The sequence below is a fragment of the Marmota monax genome, unplaced genomic scaffold (assembly GCF_021218885.2).
Source record: "Marmota monax isolate L192 unplaced genomic scaffold, Marmota_monax_Labrador192_F-V1.1 WCK01_AAM20220418_F8-fsc00031, whole genome shotgun sequence".
In the NCBI taxonomy this organism is placed as follows: domain Eukaryota; kingdom Metazoa; phylum Chordata; class Mammalia; order Rodentia; family Sciuridae; genus Marmota; species Marmota monax.
The window spans coordinates 6,934,149-6,950,956 of record NW_026695197.1 but is presented as its reverse complement, the minus strand read 5'-3'; the positions used below and the strand labels follow the sequence as shown (position 1 = coordinate 6,950,956).

The 16,808-nt window shown below is 34.9% G+C and overlaps 1 protein-coding gene across 5 annotated transcripts in view; it reads right to left on the bottom strand.

Moving 5' to 3' along the window:
- Positions 1-762: 762 nt before the first annotated feature.
- Positions 763-16,808, bottom strand: part of Galnt1 (polypeptide N-acetylgalactosaminyltransferase 1) — a 130,469-nt gene continuing 114,423 nt past the window's right edge. For all 5 annotated transcript variants that reach the window (XM_046428308.2, XM_046428309.2, XM_058573958.1 and 2 more), the window contains 3 exons: positions 9,887-9,985; positions 9,345-9,479; positions 763-2,871 (listed from right to left, as the gene is read on the bottom strand). In XM_046428308.2, the coding sequence (XP_046284264.1) occupies positions 2,725-2,871; positions 9,345-9,479; positions 9,887-9,985 (381 nt within the window). In that variant the 3' untranslated portion in view covers positions 763-2,724. The remainder of the gene's footprint in view (positions 2,872-9,344; positions 9,480-9,886; positions 9,986-16,808) is intronic.

The window sequence follows — 16,808 nt, the reverse complement described above, 5'->3', positions numbered from 1 at the left end:
GAGTACTAAAGCCTACAAAAAGAAACCTATTTTTTTTAGCTAAATGGAGAACAGGGAAAATGACACAAAGGCCTGCATGGTGTGTTACATTTGCAGAATGGTAAACAAAGTGGTATTTCTCAGGGATACCAATTAGGAAAGGCAGACATATTACAATGGACTGAGATTAAGATTGGGTGAATAGGTTTGCTGAGATTCAAATTATCTTTAATTGTCACTTATAAAATTCTTCACTGGGCTGAGGCTGTAGCTCAGCAGCAGAGTGCTTGCCTAGCATGTGTGAGGCACTGGGTTGGATCCTCAGTAGCACATAAAAATAAAATAAATAAAATAAAGGCATTCTGTCCATCTACAACCACAAAAAAATTTTTTTTAAAAATTCTTCACTAGTCAAATACTAGTTGTATGTATTCATCCCTTGCTTTTTCTTTTCATTCTCAATTTCATTTGTAATAGAGAGATTAGCATCTCTAATCTACAAACAGCTATGATAAAAAGGGATCCATTTGAATTTCAAATAAAACCAATGTAAGGCACAACTATTCAGGAATCTTTTATATTTTCAAAATATTTAGGAATATTTTAATTAGAAAAATAAAGGCAATGGGATTTCTATCAGATTCTAAAAGTACCCATGAATTAAATCACTCATATCCCCCACTTATAAAAAGCAAACCAAACCAAACCTTAAATCACATTGTTATTAAGCTTTCTTATAGTAAGGAATAAGACCAAGCTATGCTAAAGTACAAAAACCTGAAATTCTGAGCATGAAAATAATTTATTGATTAGACATCTGATTTGTTCAAGCGGTAGGCCTACTGAAGACAGAATTAACACAGCTCATGGAATAGAAAAAAGATTCCATCCAGCACCTGCATCATTTCATATTTCCTGGGGACAGATTATGCATTCTGTATCACAGCCTCACCCTAAAGCATCCACATGTGCTTGATGTTGATGAACTTGAATTGGATATAAGAAACTTCATGTTTGGCAAGTATCATTAATGATGTTACTTTCAGAAACAATTCTCAGGCACTAGAAATAGCACTGCCTGCAGTGAGTCTTTGAAAACCAAAGAAAAGAATACCATCAAATATAATCTTAAAAACAGGAAGGAAAATATATGCATTTTCGTGAATTAATTGTTTTACATATCAGGAAAAAATGTTGCGATGAGGTTTTCTTTCTAGGAGAATAAAAAAGTAACTTTTAATTGATAGGTGATTTTGTGTATGAAAAATCAGAGAAAAATAAAACCAATTTAACCTAAATGGAATTTAAAAAGAAATGCAGGACTAGTAATATGGAACAAGAGCTGCACTTCTTTGGCTAACTTATTAAAAACTGCTAATTAAACATTTTCAGTCAAATTTTATTTAAAAAAAGCAGCAGATCAACATTACAATTCAAGAATCTAATCTAAATATGCACTTGACAATGAAGCACATCTGAGTATGGAGTGAAAAAGGTTTTCCAAAAAAAACCATTAAATATATTATCTCCAAATACCCAAATTATAAACCACTCCTTGAAAGCCTTTTGTTAAATGGAATCATAAAGAACTGAAGATTTATTGCTGTGAAAACAAATCTGTAGTACAGTAGTATGAATCTTGGGTATTAAGCATAATCAGCTGAATCAAGTTAGGAAGGTGAAAATGTGGTAATGTGTGTGTGTGTGTGTATGTGTGTGTGTGTGACAGAGAGAGAGAGAGAGAGAGAGAGAGAGAGAGAGAGAGAGAGAGAGAGAGAGAGAGAGAGAGAGAGAGAGAATGAGAATGAGAGAGAAAAGGGAGGGAGGGAGGGAGGGAGGGAGAGAAACAGACAGAAGACCGAGACTGTAAGCCAGTTGACCCAAGAACAACTGAGATATCTAACTTGTTCAGTTGAGACCAGGCATCATGTTAATTCTCCATTTTTTAGAAGGCAATTAAAAGTCACAATTCCAACAGCCCACAAATCAAATAAAAATATTGTAGAAAGAAATTAAAACTATGTTCAAAGAGCTTTTTCTCCCAGCTCATTTTCAGCACCCCAAGGAAAATAAAAGCATCCATGACTATCACAGATGAAAATTAAATGAACGTCATTGGAATCAGTTATTTTTCCCCACTGAGGTATAAAATCTATATAGAAATTTGATACTATACTATAACAAATTGTACTTCTCATAGTTCTGTTTTAATTTTGTTTAAACCCTGTTAAATATAGTTTTTTTTTTAATGTAAAAATGTTGTTTTCATGATTCTGTATCTGGTTTCAGTTCTTTTTCATTTGCTTTTATGTCAATGTTTAATATACTGGCTACCAGTTCTAATTAGGAAAAAAATCTTGGTAATCTCTTCATTGACAGCACACTCAGCAGAAATTACTGATGTGCAAGCAAACCATAAAAGGTGCAGCTCTCCAGAAAGCACATTTTGTTGACTGTTTCACTGTCTGAATATTCTTTTCCATGATTCTTGATGAAAGACTCTTTCAATCTTGTAAACATCAGTGTGCACAGTCTCACTACTATGCAGTTTCACGTCCTTGGACAGGAAGGCTGGTTCACAGCTAGTGAAAAGCTAGAGGAGTCTGAGTTTTAATGGCTGATAAATCTTACATCCCGCAGAGGAGGAAAGCACTTTTCCTTTTTTGCTACTTAAGAATGTGGCAGAAACGTATGCTGAGGTAGCCCAGTCAATCCTTATTTTTTTCTTTTTTTAAAAATTTGGTCTCAGAATATTTCTGGAAGGGTGACATTTCGAAGAAGCCACTGCTGGGACCGGCTTCCACTGCAGTCTCTAATGCTGGGCACCTGGCTGTCCTCTTCCGTGGCTTTATCCAGGCACTGATTACTGTTCACATGCTGCAGGGTTAATTTCTGAAAATAACAGGGGGAAAAAAAAAAAGAAATCTTAACATGAAAGTGGAAAGGAAAACATCACCCCCCCCCCCTTTCTTGGTACTGGGGATTGAACCCACGGGTGCTCAATCACTAAGCTACTTCCCTCGTCCTATTTTATTTTGAGACAGTCTTGTTAAGTTGCTTAGGGCCTAAGTTGATAAAGCTGGCTTCAAATTTGCTATCCTGCTTTAGCATCCCCAGTTGCTAGGATTACAGGTGTGTACCATCACATCCAGCTTCAACTATCATTTTGGTGATTACTAAATTTGTCTGCAGAAAAGATTTTTGGTGGGCAGTATAAATTATTTAAAAGACAACAGAGAAAATGTGCATATTTAAAGATGCATTAAGAGCTAAGTGGGAGAGAAAATCCATTTGGTTCAGTGGGGCACAATTGACCTGCAGGAAGATGACCTAATTCTAAGCCCTAATTCTGGCATAAGCTCCGTAACACTGTGAGAAACTTCTCTTTTTGTGAGTGTGCACTATGGTTTCCCTAAAAAATGAAAGAAATGAAAGAAAGGAAGACCAGATTGGTTCCTAATTTAGGATCCTCCAACCTATTTCCAAACAGCAATTTCAAAGTTTTTTCATTTCCCTGTGATAGGGCTGTTCCTGTAAATTCTGTGATTCCAAATCTCAAGCTTTAGAAATTTAGGTCCTTTTGCGGAATTAAAGTTGTATGAACACTGGGATGGCTACGATTTGGTACAAGCAATCTTAAGTCTGTGTTATATTCAATCCAAGAAAAGACTAGCCTTGTGGTTAAGGCAGGTGGTGTGGTACACAAGAACAACACAGGAACTTGGAGTTAGTTTGGTTCATAGCCTGGGTAACTTGGCCTTCCTCCTTTTTAAAATGTAGATTACATATTTTGAGCAGATTCTGTGAGGTTGAGACAACAAAGTTTATATAATATCTTACAAAGAAGGTACTTAACAAATGGCTGACAGATAAAGCTATGCATCTTTGTATCTACTCATTTACATTTTGTAATTGATATTATCTTGTTGATTTTTAGGATAATTTCAAAAAGGCAGGAAAGAGAGTTAACAGATACACAGTTAAAATGATCCAGACTCTGATAATGTACTCTGGTCACATTAAGGTCTTCAGAATAGTTGTGGCAGGCATAAACTTCAAGTTATTTTATAAGTTCAAATGACTTTAAGGAAAGGTGGAACATCAACAAACATATTTATTTGGTTCGCTGACAATTTTAAAATAATTATTTTATCTGGAACATCTCATTTTTATGAAGTGTTTCCTTTGTACCGATGTCAAAACAAAATGTAATGATTATATAACAACTATTTTGGCTTCTAGTCATTCACTATTCTTGTGTTAAAACAAAGTGAGAACTGGCAAAAGATGGTATACATTTGCAGATGTCTCTATCCACACTGATTTAGGTTCAGTGACTTTTGAATTCCTATAAATGCATAAAAACAGAACCGAAAAAGAGTGGATGTTTTAATTTTTCACACAGATGCTGTGTAATTTATTGGCTGATAAGGTGGGCTTAGCAGTCAGACATTCCTGGAATGAATTTTGGATTTGTCAACTGAAGCATAACTTAATGTAACTCATCATCAAAACAACCTCTCTGACACTCAGTATTCTCACTATAAAAAGGGAGCAAAAATACTCACTTCATTGGATTTTTGTGAGGAAACAATGAGAAAATGTACACAAAGTGTCATCTAGTCCGGACTAAGAACTTGACAAATGGTACTTATTAGAAAACAATATCCTAGCTACACCCTGGGCAGCCATGAACACAATCTAGCAGCCCGACATACTAGACTGCTGAAGCTCTGCATGCACACTGTTGCCAAAGCAGTCACATAAACAATGCAGAACAAGAACAAATTTGGCAAAGCAGCAGGATACAAATTCAACATACAAAAATCAATAGCTTTTCTATACACCAATAATGAACCCAATGAAAAGAAGTCAGGAAAACAATTCCATACATGATAGCCTTAAACCAAAACAAGGGACTAAATCTAACAAGGAGGTGAAAGATCTCTACAACGAAAATTATAGAATACTGAAGAAAAAAATTAAAGAAGACATTAGAAGGTAGGAAGACCTCTATGTTCTTAGGCAAAATTAATACTATTTTTAAATGACTGTATTATTTAAAAAAAAGTGATTTATAGATTTAATAAAACTCCCACCAAAATACCAATGACAGGCTGGGATCATAGCTCAGTGGTAGAGCGCTTGTGCCTTACAGGGGTGAAGCACTGGGTTCAATGCTCAGCACTGCATATAAATAAATGAATAAAATAAATATCCATCAACAACTAAAAAAGAATTAAAAATAATAAAAAATATCAATGACAGGGCTGGGATTGTGGCTCAGTGGTAGAGTGCTTGCCTAGTGCGTGTGAGGCCCTGGGTTCGATCCTTAGCACCACATAAAAATAAATAAATAAAACAAAGGTATTGTGTCTAACTACAACTAAAAAAATAAATATCTTAAAAAATAAATCAATGACATTCTTCATAAAACTAGGAAAAAAGTCTTAAAATTCATATGGAAGAATAAAAGACCCAGAGTAGTCAAAACTATTCTAAGCAATAAGAACAAGGTGAAAGCATCACAATACTCAATCTCAAATAATAATATAGAGCTATAGGAACAAAAACACTATGGTATTACAAAAACAAAACAAAACAAAAAAACAACACCAGATATAAAGACCAATGGAATAGAAGACACAGAGACAAATCCACAACGATACAGTTATCTGATCTTTGAGAAAGGTTCCAAAACCATATATTTGATAAAAGAGAGCCTTTTTAACATAACAGCCTCTATCAATGTGTAAAAGAATGAACTAGATCCCTACCTATCACCCTGCACAAAAGTCAATTCAAAATGGACAAGAACTGGGAATTAGAAACTTCTCAATTGCTAAAAGAAAACATACGGGAAACATTTCAATATATAAATGCAGGCATCAACTTCCTTAATAAGACTCAGTAAATGATGAATAAATAAAGCTCAGTAAATAACAATAAGAATCTATAAGTGGAATGGCATCAAATTAAAATGCTTCTGCACAGCAAAGGAAAAAATTAAGAGCATGAAAAGAAGCCTATGAATGAGAGAAAATTTTTGCCAGTTACGTTTCTGATAGGGAATGAACTAAATACTCACTTCTCAAAAGAAGAAATGCAAATGGCCAACAAATATATGAAAAAAAAATGTTCAATATCCTGAGTAATCAAGAAAATGCAAATTAAAACTACACTGAAATCTCATTTCATTTAGTTAGAGTGGCAATCGTCATCTATGTATGATATATCAAAGTGCATAAATGCATTCTACTGTCATGTGTAATTAATTAAAACAAAAAAATTCTTAAAAAGAGAATATAAATAATAGATGATGGTGAGAATGTGGGGATAAAGAAACACTTGTATAATGTTGGTAAGACTGAAAATTAGCATAACCACAATGGAGATTCCTCAAAACACTAGGAATGAAAACACGGGATGACCTAGCTATTCTGCTCTTTGGTATTTATCCAAAATAACTAAAACTAGCATACTATATTGATACAGGCACATCAGTGTTTGAGTCTTGTCTTTTTTTTGTGTGTGTGTGTGTGTGGTGTTGGGGATTGAACTCAGGACCTCACACATACTAGGCATAGCATGCTATACCACTGAGCCATATTCCCAGCCCTACCATCAATATTTATAGCAGTGCAATTCACAATAGCCAAGTTATAGAACCAGCCTAGGTGTCACCTACACATGAATGGATAAAGAATATGTGATATATACACAATGAAATTTTATTCAGCCATAAAGAAGACTGAAATTATGTCATTTGCTGGTAAATAGATGGAATTAAAGAACATTATGCTAAGTGAAATAAGCCAAACTCACAAAGTCAAGGATTGAATATTTTATCATATGCGAGAAGCTAGACAGAAAAAAGAAATAGAAAAAAAAAAAAAAAAAGAGGGAGGGATCTCACAAAAATAGGAGAGAGACCAGTAGAATAGAGAAGGGAGGTTGAAGGGAGAAAAAAGGTGAGGGAAAGGGGAAGTATTGGGGAATAAAATGGAACAAATTATGTACATGTATGAATATGTCATAATGAACTCCACTATTATGTATAATATAATGTACTACAAAAAAAAAAAAAACCTCAAACATTCCAAAACTCCCTGCAAAACTTGTTCTACTGGCATTCTTCCTCAGGCCCATGGCCAATATTATTAAAAACAGAAAGAAATTTAAGTACAATAAAAATTTGGTTGGATAATTCTCTTTTTCAAATCCCAATTTCTAAAAATGTGCATTTCATTTATCTAGATTAATTCAAATAAACTTGAAACAAATTGGGTTACTGTTTGGTACTGATTATTTAACTGTTTAACAACAGTATAAAATTCTCATAATTCAGTTGAACAGCCCCCCAGAGACCTGGACTCTGGTGAAGAATCTTGTTCCAAATAAGGCTCTGGTAACTGACATCGGGTGAAGAGCTCTGTGGATAGTGACACTGTGAGCTTTGTCATCTCAGGACTCAACAGAAAACCCAGCTAATACAGAGTAGACTCCACACAGAGAAAGCTCAATTAAGGTAACTAGACAGGCAAGTGACAAATATCTACCTTTAATCTTTGAAGAGGATAAAAGTTATAATTAATTTTTACAAAAAGTCTACATATAAGCTAGAAAAAATAATTTGCCCACCTCCTGCCCTGATCCCTAGATATAATGGGGTTTCATGCCACACTGTAGTCTAGAAGGGACAACTGTAAGTAGTCAAAGCAAAAGAGGATGGTGTTACATTATGAAATTTATGTAATATATAATATAAACAAGATTTAAAGATATATAAATATAGAAATTTAATTAAAGACACCATGGTATTATATAAAAAATCCTAGACCAAAAATCAAGAATCCCAGGTTTGAGATCTAGTTTATACCATTACCTGTTCTGTGACCTTGGGCAACTGAGTTCCATTCTGGGCTTCAGTTTCTACTCACACAAAACAGTGTCCTGGATTTTATTTCTAGGGTTCCTTTGAAATCCAAGATTTCATTATTTTGAGTTTACATTTATAAATTACTGATATAAATATTTTGTTCTCTCTCTAATTTGTTATGTTTTCAACAGCTAGAAGCAGGATAATTCTGATGGATTGTTCCCCTCTAGAGCTCCCTAGTACAGTCAGCTCAGGCTGCTGGAGGTGGACCAGTACTGCAGCTTGACTTCTCCTTCTGTCCAATTTTGCCTTCTCCCTTTCCTTTTCACAGGTATTGATTCAAAAAGTGACCTCTAATAAACATCTGAATACTAAATTTTATTTTACAGACTGCTTCTGGGAGAAACTAGCCTATGACATTGAATTTTTAATCTCAGGAAAAAACTCTGCAAAGTGATTCATAAGTTTTAAAACTTTACACTCAACAACCAGTTCTTTGTAAATACCCCATCTCAGCCTCTTATATTTCTAAGCAAATATTTACTTTTCAAATACCTGTTGTGGTAGACTGTGTAGGATAGCTAGACAACAGTCATTCCCAATCTTTGTCACTTGGCAATCTCATACTATAAAGACTAGAAAACCAAATGCTTGGTTTTCTGTTCTTCCTTGTCACTGAGCTGGGGGTCACTATGGGATAAAGTTCTGGCCCAAAAGAAATAAGCAGAGTTTGCTAAGAGGGTTGCAAAAAAAGCTTTTGCTTTCCTGAGTAAGAGCGACATATGTGGTAGCGAAACACTTCCTCTTCCCTTCTCTTTCTACTTTGAGTTGAGATGTGACAATAAGAGCTTCAGAAACCATCTTCTGGCCATATAGAAAGTTGATAATACTATAGTTATGCTATCCCTGACACCAATGTCCCATTGAATCTATACCCGAAACCACTGACCTCCAGATTTACATAAGAAAAATAAATGCCTATTTATTTAAGCTACTATAAGTAGTTTTCATATTGCCTAATTAACACACTGTAATTTTTCAGTGAACTTAAAAGTGGGAGGTTTTTCAGACTAGTGGGATTCTACATCATATATAATCAGAGAATGAGAAATTATACACTGCTATATATGATGTATCAAAGTATACTCTACTGTCATGTATAACTAATTAAAAGAAAAAAAATTTAATTAAGTTCTCCAATGATTAAAAAAAAAAGTTTTGGTTGTCACAATGACTGTGCCACTGGCACTTTCTGCCTCATGCCAGAGATACTCTGTATCCTTCAATGCATGGGGCAGGCACAGCCAAAAGAGCAGTAGCATGCACCAAACATCATTCCAGAAGAGACTATTCAGGCCATTTCCAATGGCCATATTAACCATATTAGTTGATATTAGTCATTGTAGCTATGAAGAATATAAACATACTCAATGACAGTGACAGTCTAATTATTTTATTCCTATGGGCTACTGGACAGGTAACTTACCACTGGGTCATACTCCCAGAGCTGGTTGCCTTTTAGGTGATGGCACTTGAGCATGGTAACTGGGCCATTAAGTTTGGAAACATCTAAGCAAAGATCATCTGTTCTAATTTCTTTATTGGCAGTATAAGAGAAAACCTGGAAAACAAAATGGAAACATGTAAGCTTTAATAACAAAAAAAAAAAATTAGCCAGTATTTCATATACTCAATAACCTAGGAGGGAAAAAAATATTCTAAGATACACAATTCTTCATTTTATTGAATTAATAGAGACTTAAATGACTCATAAAAGCTACCACCAGGTTTATACAGAAAAAAAGTAAAAATGGCCTTAGTTCTCTGCATACACTAAGTGTGCTGTCAGGAAGTATAATTTCACTAGAAAGCACAAAATAAATTTTGTGTTCAGCAATGTTAATATAGTTCTCACAAAGGGCCTGTTACAGGAAAATATTTCCTGAATGATGTCACAGATAAAAAGGGCAAAGTAAAAACAGACTTAAAAAAATTCTCCTTTTTATAAGTTAATATTAAGATACTCACCTGATTGCCTCCCATACCATGACAATTAAAAATTCCAACTTTTTCATTCTCTTTTCTGGCCATGTTATCTAGACACTGATTTGTTTCCACATTTCGTATCTATGGGACAACAATGAAAATATCAGAAGTTAGAAGTTAGACAGATAAACACACATACACTAAAAAATCAATTTAAGTTTTCCCCATACTACCATGAAATGACACTGGATTTCCCATATAAAGGTGGTAGGTTGGAGTGGTTTGTGGAGAGGATCAGTAACTGGCTACCTAAAATTCTTTGGTCTAAAAAGAAATATATATAATTTCTGTGTTTAAGAGGGAAAATCCTTTAAATTCTTTTTCCTTCATTCTTCTAATGTTCTCTAGAATTTGTATTTAGTCTAATAAAGTCTTCTCTAGCTAACCAATGTAACAACTCCCTAAGGACACAAATAATAATCAAGACAAGCATATTATATTACTTTTGGTAACTACTCTGATGACTTTTCTGGATACTTAAGATGAGCATTTTCTAGTCAAAGACCTTGGAAATTGGCTTATTTTGGAAGCCTAGGCATGGTATAGTATAATACAAACTTTACTCTTTCATTAGACATTTATCAATTACACAAAAGGAATTTAAATCAGTCATCAGACTTGTGAGAAATATTTTGAGCAATGCCCCTTGACACTTTGCTTTCTTTAAATCACTGCAGCTTCAAAGCACTTGATAAATTAACAGACACCTGAAAGTCCTAAATCTATTACCCTGCATGGTATTGTTAGCAGGTATGCCAGGGGGAGAGGTGTGACAGACTACATTTGTCATGTTATGTAGACAGAAAAATCTAATTTTGTGTGATGAAGTAGGGTTAAAGTTAAAAGCACAAATATGTCATTTACTTTTATAAACAAATATATGGTTTACATATTATTCCAATATTTTAATAAGGCACTAAGAAGGCCAGATACATAAAAGTACAACTATTATTCCCAGGTAGCCAGGAATAAGAATTGAGGCTCTGGCACAGGAGACCCAGATTTAAATCCAAGTGGCCCAAACTTTTTAAAATCAGTAATGGCAATCAGGGTTAGCAGAGGGATGGGGGGGGGGTGATGACTAACAACCCTATAGTGAGGTTATGTAAGACACTGCATCAAAGTATCTACTTCAGAGTCCAGTACAGCTTGATTCAGAAACAGCAAGAATCTGCAATGTTACATTATCACTAGTCACCAACATGTGGCTATTCACTTTATTCAAAACAGATTTTTCAACTTTTTAATATTAATAGTTCCTCATCCCAATATTTTAATATGCTCCCATCCCACCTTGAGAATTGCTACCTGAAACATACCTCATTATCATTCCTCAAAAAACTTTCCCTATTCTCCTGATTATCACTAATCTTACAACTTGTCCAATATTCAAGTTGGAAATCCCAAGGTCTTTTTTTGTTTCTGAGTGCAATATATCACATTAGTGTGTGGTAATTCTTTTACTACAAGATTCATATACATACAAGCGTATATGGATGTGGATACACACACACACACACACACACACACACATTTTGGTACTGGGGATTGAATACTCTGTTGCTTAGCCACATCCCTGACCCTTTTTATTTTTCATTTTGAGACTGGGTCTTGCTAAGTTGCTGAGAATACAGGGATTGCCACTATGACTGGCCAATTCATATCATCTTTTAAATCTATTATTTAAATTCAGGAACCCATTACTTAATAAAAAATAATAGGTTTTATAATTAAACACAGATTTGCATAGAGCAAATATTCCTATACCACAGTTGGAGATCAATTAATACTTGATGATGATGGCTACCTTACTTGAAAAAGAATTCAAGTTATGACAAGATGATGTATTCATACAAATCAATTATTCCTTATAGTTTTGATTAAAATATCAAACTCTCCAATTCTTTGATTTTCTTATTTTTTTTTCTTCCAAACACAGATGTAAAAGTTGCTGAAGAATGGGGATACATACGACAAGAATGATTATTAGAGTAGAATCAATGTTATCCCTGGCTTCTCAACGAACAAAATAGCTATTTTGTTAAATAATTGACTAATCTTACAACTAACTTGTCCAATATGTATCAATTCAATATTTATTATCCAATATTTACAATTCTTTAATCAAACTTAAAACACATTTTTTTTTTAAAATGCAATACTCCCCAAAACATAACAAGGCTTCTTATCACTTTTTAAGTATTTTATAATAAATTAACTTTGGCCATTTTGCTTTTTATAAGTGATATGCTGCTAATAAATGATAGCAAATAAATTGTGCTTAACTCTGCTAGGCACTGTTCTATGAGATCTGTATAAGAGCTTACATCATAGATATAGTATCCATGACTAATTTTGGGTTGTTGTCTGAAATTAGAGCTTGATCTCTAACCCTTGGGGTTACTACTGACTACTAGATGCAGAAAGTGAAGTTTCTACAAGAACTGGATGCTTCCCATCAGATGTTAAAAGTAAGGGAAAAATAGCCAATATCAGTAAAATGTGGCAGTGAGTCCCAGGTGAGATGGGAAGTCAGAGACCCAGTGTTAGGCCCTCTGGTAGGGTCTGGTGACAAATCTCCAAAAGGCAGGGAAAGTGAAGAGATGTCCTGCAGATTAGGTTTCTGGAAGAGGGCAGTTAATGAAGTTTTAATCTTGAGTGGTTTTAATATTAGCAGGAAGAGAGATGTGTTTGCCTCAACAAATTCATAGCATCTTTGTTGCTGGAAGGGTACGTCTGCTTGCCCCAGGTGGGTTGCTTTATACACTGGTTGGCTAGATGATGCAATTTTGGGGGAATATCCTTCTTCTTGTAAAACTGTATGTGGATTACCTCACCTATTGGGTGTTTTCTCAAGAATATACTAAAAATCAGGATGACTCATGGGTCAGGTTTTTGTTTTGTTTTGTGTCTGTGGTGCTTAGAATTGAATCCAGGGCCTTATGCATGCGAGGCAAGCACTCTGCCAACTGAGCTATATCCCCAGATTTTGAGGGTCAGTTTAGGAAACAATTTTATTAGGATCCTAGGAGGGAAAGGATCACCTAGTAGAATTAATTATCTGGTGGGAGTTAAATATGAAGAGCTTCTGGAGAAGAGAAAAATTAGGAACATTTTCTAAGGATGTTGAATTAGATGCTCAAAAGTTGTAATTCCATATAGCTTTAAGAATATGTAAATAATTGTTAGCTTTCTAGTGAGACATGGAGGGTAAAAATGACGGCAACACCTCAATGTTTACTTTGCAATGGACATAGGTACTAGGGTTGGCTATTCAACACCTGACGCTTTAAAGAATATTTGAGGGCTGGGGTTGTAGCTCAGTGGTAGAATGCTTGCCTTGCATACGTGAGGCCCTGGGTTCGATCCTCAACACTACATAAAAATAAATAAATAAATAAAAATAAAGATATTGTGTCCATCTACAACTAAAAAAAAAAAAAAGAATATCTGAAACAAGAATGTTAGAAAAATATAGAATGCTATCAAACATATAGGCATGTTATTAGGGAGAAGAAAAATATGTGCAAGAATGTAAGACTAGCTAATGTAAGTATATTCTAGGCAAATGCCTCCTTTGTTGGACTTAAAAAAAAAAAAAGTACAAATCTTCTGAAAAGTTAGGCAGTATACTGCATTTCAATACAAAGAACGAAGAGGCTAACTTCTTTTTGGTTTTCCCCAGTCATTCAAGGTTTTATCCCACCTTCTGGTGTACATACAGTGCAAGGCTAACTTTTCAGGGGTCTTACAATGCTATTAATTCTTTTTAGTTTGTTTACCTTCCAAATCACACCTTGATGACTATCATAGAGTATGTTTCCTTGTTTGGTAACATACTAATAGCAACTAACATTCTACATCATTAGGAATCCTTGAACCAAAAAGCTGATTTGATATGGGAAAAGGGAACTCTTTCTGGTTGAAGTGGAAATTCCTGAGCATCCATATGGTCCTGATGCTCTCCTTAACCTAGTATGAAGATAACTACTGACAGGATGGCTTCGGAATTTGACATAGTACATCACACAGAGGTGTTTCAGGATAACTCAAAGTTATTTAGGAGTAAGGAGTGTCATAGAGAGTATATGTTAACTCTGATTTTTTTAAAACCAGGGAGTTTGACAAGCCAGATAAGAGCATCACAACTTAGGACCCAGGCAGGGAGAAATATGTGAAATGACAAGGTAGCAGTGTAGATACAGACAGATGGATGACCTCCTGTGCTGGCTGGCTGTGTTAATGACTCCACATTATCCAACAAAACTTTCTGTAATGATGTCAATGTCTACATTTGTGCTCTTCAATATTGTAGCCATGAATGGCATATGTTCATTGAGTACTTTAAATGTGGCTAGTGTGACTGCTTAGCTAAGTTTTAAATTTTATCTTAGCTAATTTAAATTTAATGGCTATGCACTGGATGTGCAGGTTTAAATAATGACACAGAAGGAAACCTTCCCTCAAATGGTGGACAACATGCTAATAAATCCAATTCATCACATCATTGACTACTCTGAAAATCATGTGGAAAGTGCTCAAGTTTGGTTTGTACTTTCTGAACAGTCCTAGGGGAACCTAAATGATTTCACAAGGCTAATTTTTTTTTCCTCCCCCAGTGCTTGGGAACAAACCCATGACCTGCCCATGATAGGCAGATGCTGTACTATTGAGCTATGCCCCAGCCTATGGTTCATCCTAAACAATTTATTTATGGCTGAATAATATATCTTTACTTATGTAGTCAGACATGCCACTGAGCCAAGCCAAAACCATTTTAGGTACCACATTCAGATTGTAAAAACGTCATAAAATGTTAGAAACAGGAACTCTTCTACTTGAGTTGGCAATATAAGACTTATACTGGCCAGAGGCAATATCCACACTTTCAAGGTATCTGTAAGGTGAGAGCTCAGGATGTGAACACATGCAGACCCTGGCCTCATCAAGACATTACCATTACTAGCTATGATACCTTGCAGGTAGTTATTGACTCTAATACAGGAGTGCCCAAAATCTTGATCTGAGGACACTATCTTGCAAGGTGTTGACACATGTGCTACTAAAAGATGGTTTCTGTGATCAAATATGCTTCGGAAATAGTAGGCTAAACAGATTTAAATAGGATTCTTTATTGAAGGACTTCTCACAGCCCTCTAATATACTGGGACACTTGATGGAGATGGGAAATAGTGGTACAGAAAGACAGAAGAAAGACATGAAACCTCTAACACTTCCGAAACATTTATGGTCACAAAATCTACACCTCTGTTCCCCCAGTATCTTGTCTTTCCAGTCAAGAATTGTGAGGGTCATCAGGCATCAGTATTTGATTTTCTCACCATTTAAACAAGGACAAAAATCTTTTAGATTTGTTGAGAGCTCTAAGTAAAATACTAGAGAAGGCCTAGCAGAGACTCATACACAATGACTTGTTTTTCTTTCTTCATCCACAGATCCAGTAACTCTTTAACTGCACTTCTAAAGCACCAACAGGTATATACAAACACGGTTACACTAATACATTATTTTTTACTTTAAGAGTTGAAATAATTGTGAATGTACTCATTCCTGGGAAGCCAAGCAAGAAGTCAGACCTTTTGTCTCTTAGTCTCCGCTACAGTCTCCTTCAGACTCTTGGTACCTCCATTAGGGTGGAAAACATAAAAATGTTGTCAAAGCATGTTTGGAGCCTAGTATTGTGGAATCTGGATTCACTCATTCACTCTTATCCACAAGTAAAATTCTAGTTGGATCAGAGAAAGAATATGGTGTTAATGGTTAAGAGTATAGGCTCTCTTGGGGCTAGGGTTGTGGTTCAGTGGTAAAGCATTCGTCTACCACGTGCAAGACACTGAGCACCACATAAAAATAAATAAATAAAATAAAAGTATTGTGTTCAACTACAACTAAAAGAATATTAAAAAAAAAAAAAAAGAGTACAGGCTTTAAGTCAGACAACCTACATTCAACTCCTCTTTTCCATTTTGTGATTGTGACCTTAGCTATGCTGTTTAAATCTTTTATTTGTGTCTCAATTTGCTTATCTGTGAACTGGGGATAATAGCATCTATCACATAGTATTTAGGTGAGAATAAATGAATATTATCAAAGCATTTATCCTGGTGCTTAACATGAAGTATATGCTTATAGATGTTAGAATTACATGTCTGCCTGAAAAGGCAACTACTCAGTCCTAAGACTGACTAAACCTGTAAAGGTCTGGATTATTTGCTTTTTGTGGCCGGTTATAATGTTCAACACCTGGATTGAGGGAGAGTATGGTGAAACCTAGTAAATCATGCTATGTATGAACATATTACAATAAGTCTTGGTTATACATATGATTATAATGTACAAATAATGATGATGATGATGATGATGATGGAAGGGAGATTAGCATAAGAGAGCAGTAGAGTATATTGGGGAGGGGAGTGTGAGAAGGAGAGGGAAAAGAAAGGTACTAGAGAATGAGACTGATCAAATACATGTATAAATACATGTATGTGTGAAAATGGCATAATGAATCCTATTATTATATATAATTATAATGCACCAATAAAAGTAAGCTTAAAAAAAGAATATTCATTTCCTGGATTAACAACTATTAGATACCATGAAGAAGCATGTTTATTTGACTCCAAGTCCTACAGAAGCTAAGGAAGTCAGACCTGGTTGTAGACATTTTAAATTCGATTACCATAGTCATATTTTATATTTCCTGATTTCTCCCTCTGCTCTAAAATTCTGATTTCAGATTTTCCTGGGCCCTTGAAGCATGACAAAAGAAAAACAAATTCCAGTCACTGTCAAAGGAAGGCTCACATGGGCAAAGGTTTGATCATAATCTTAATATCCCTATCTGCACTTTGATGGGTGCTAGATAACAACACTGTCCCAGAAA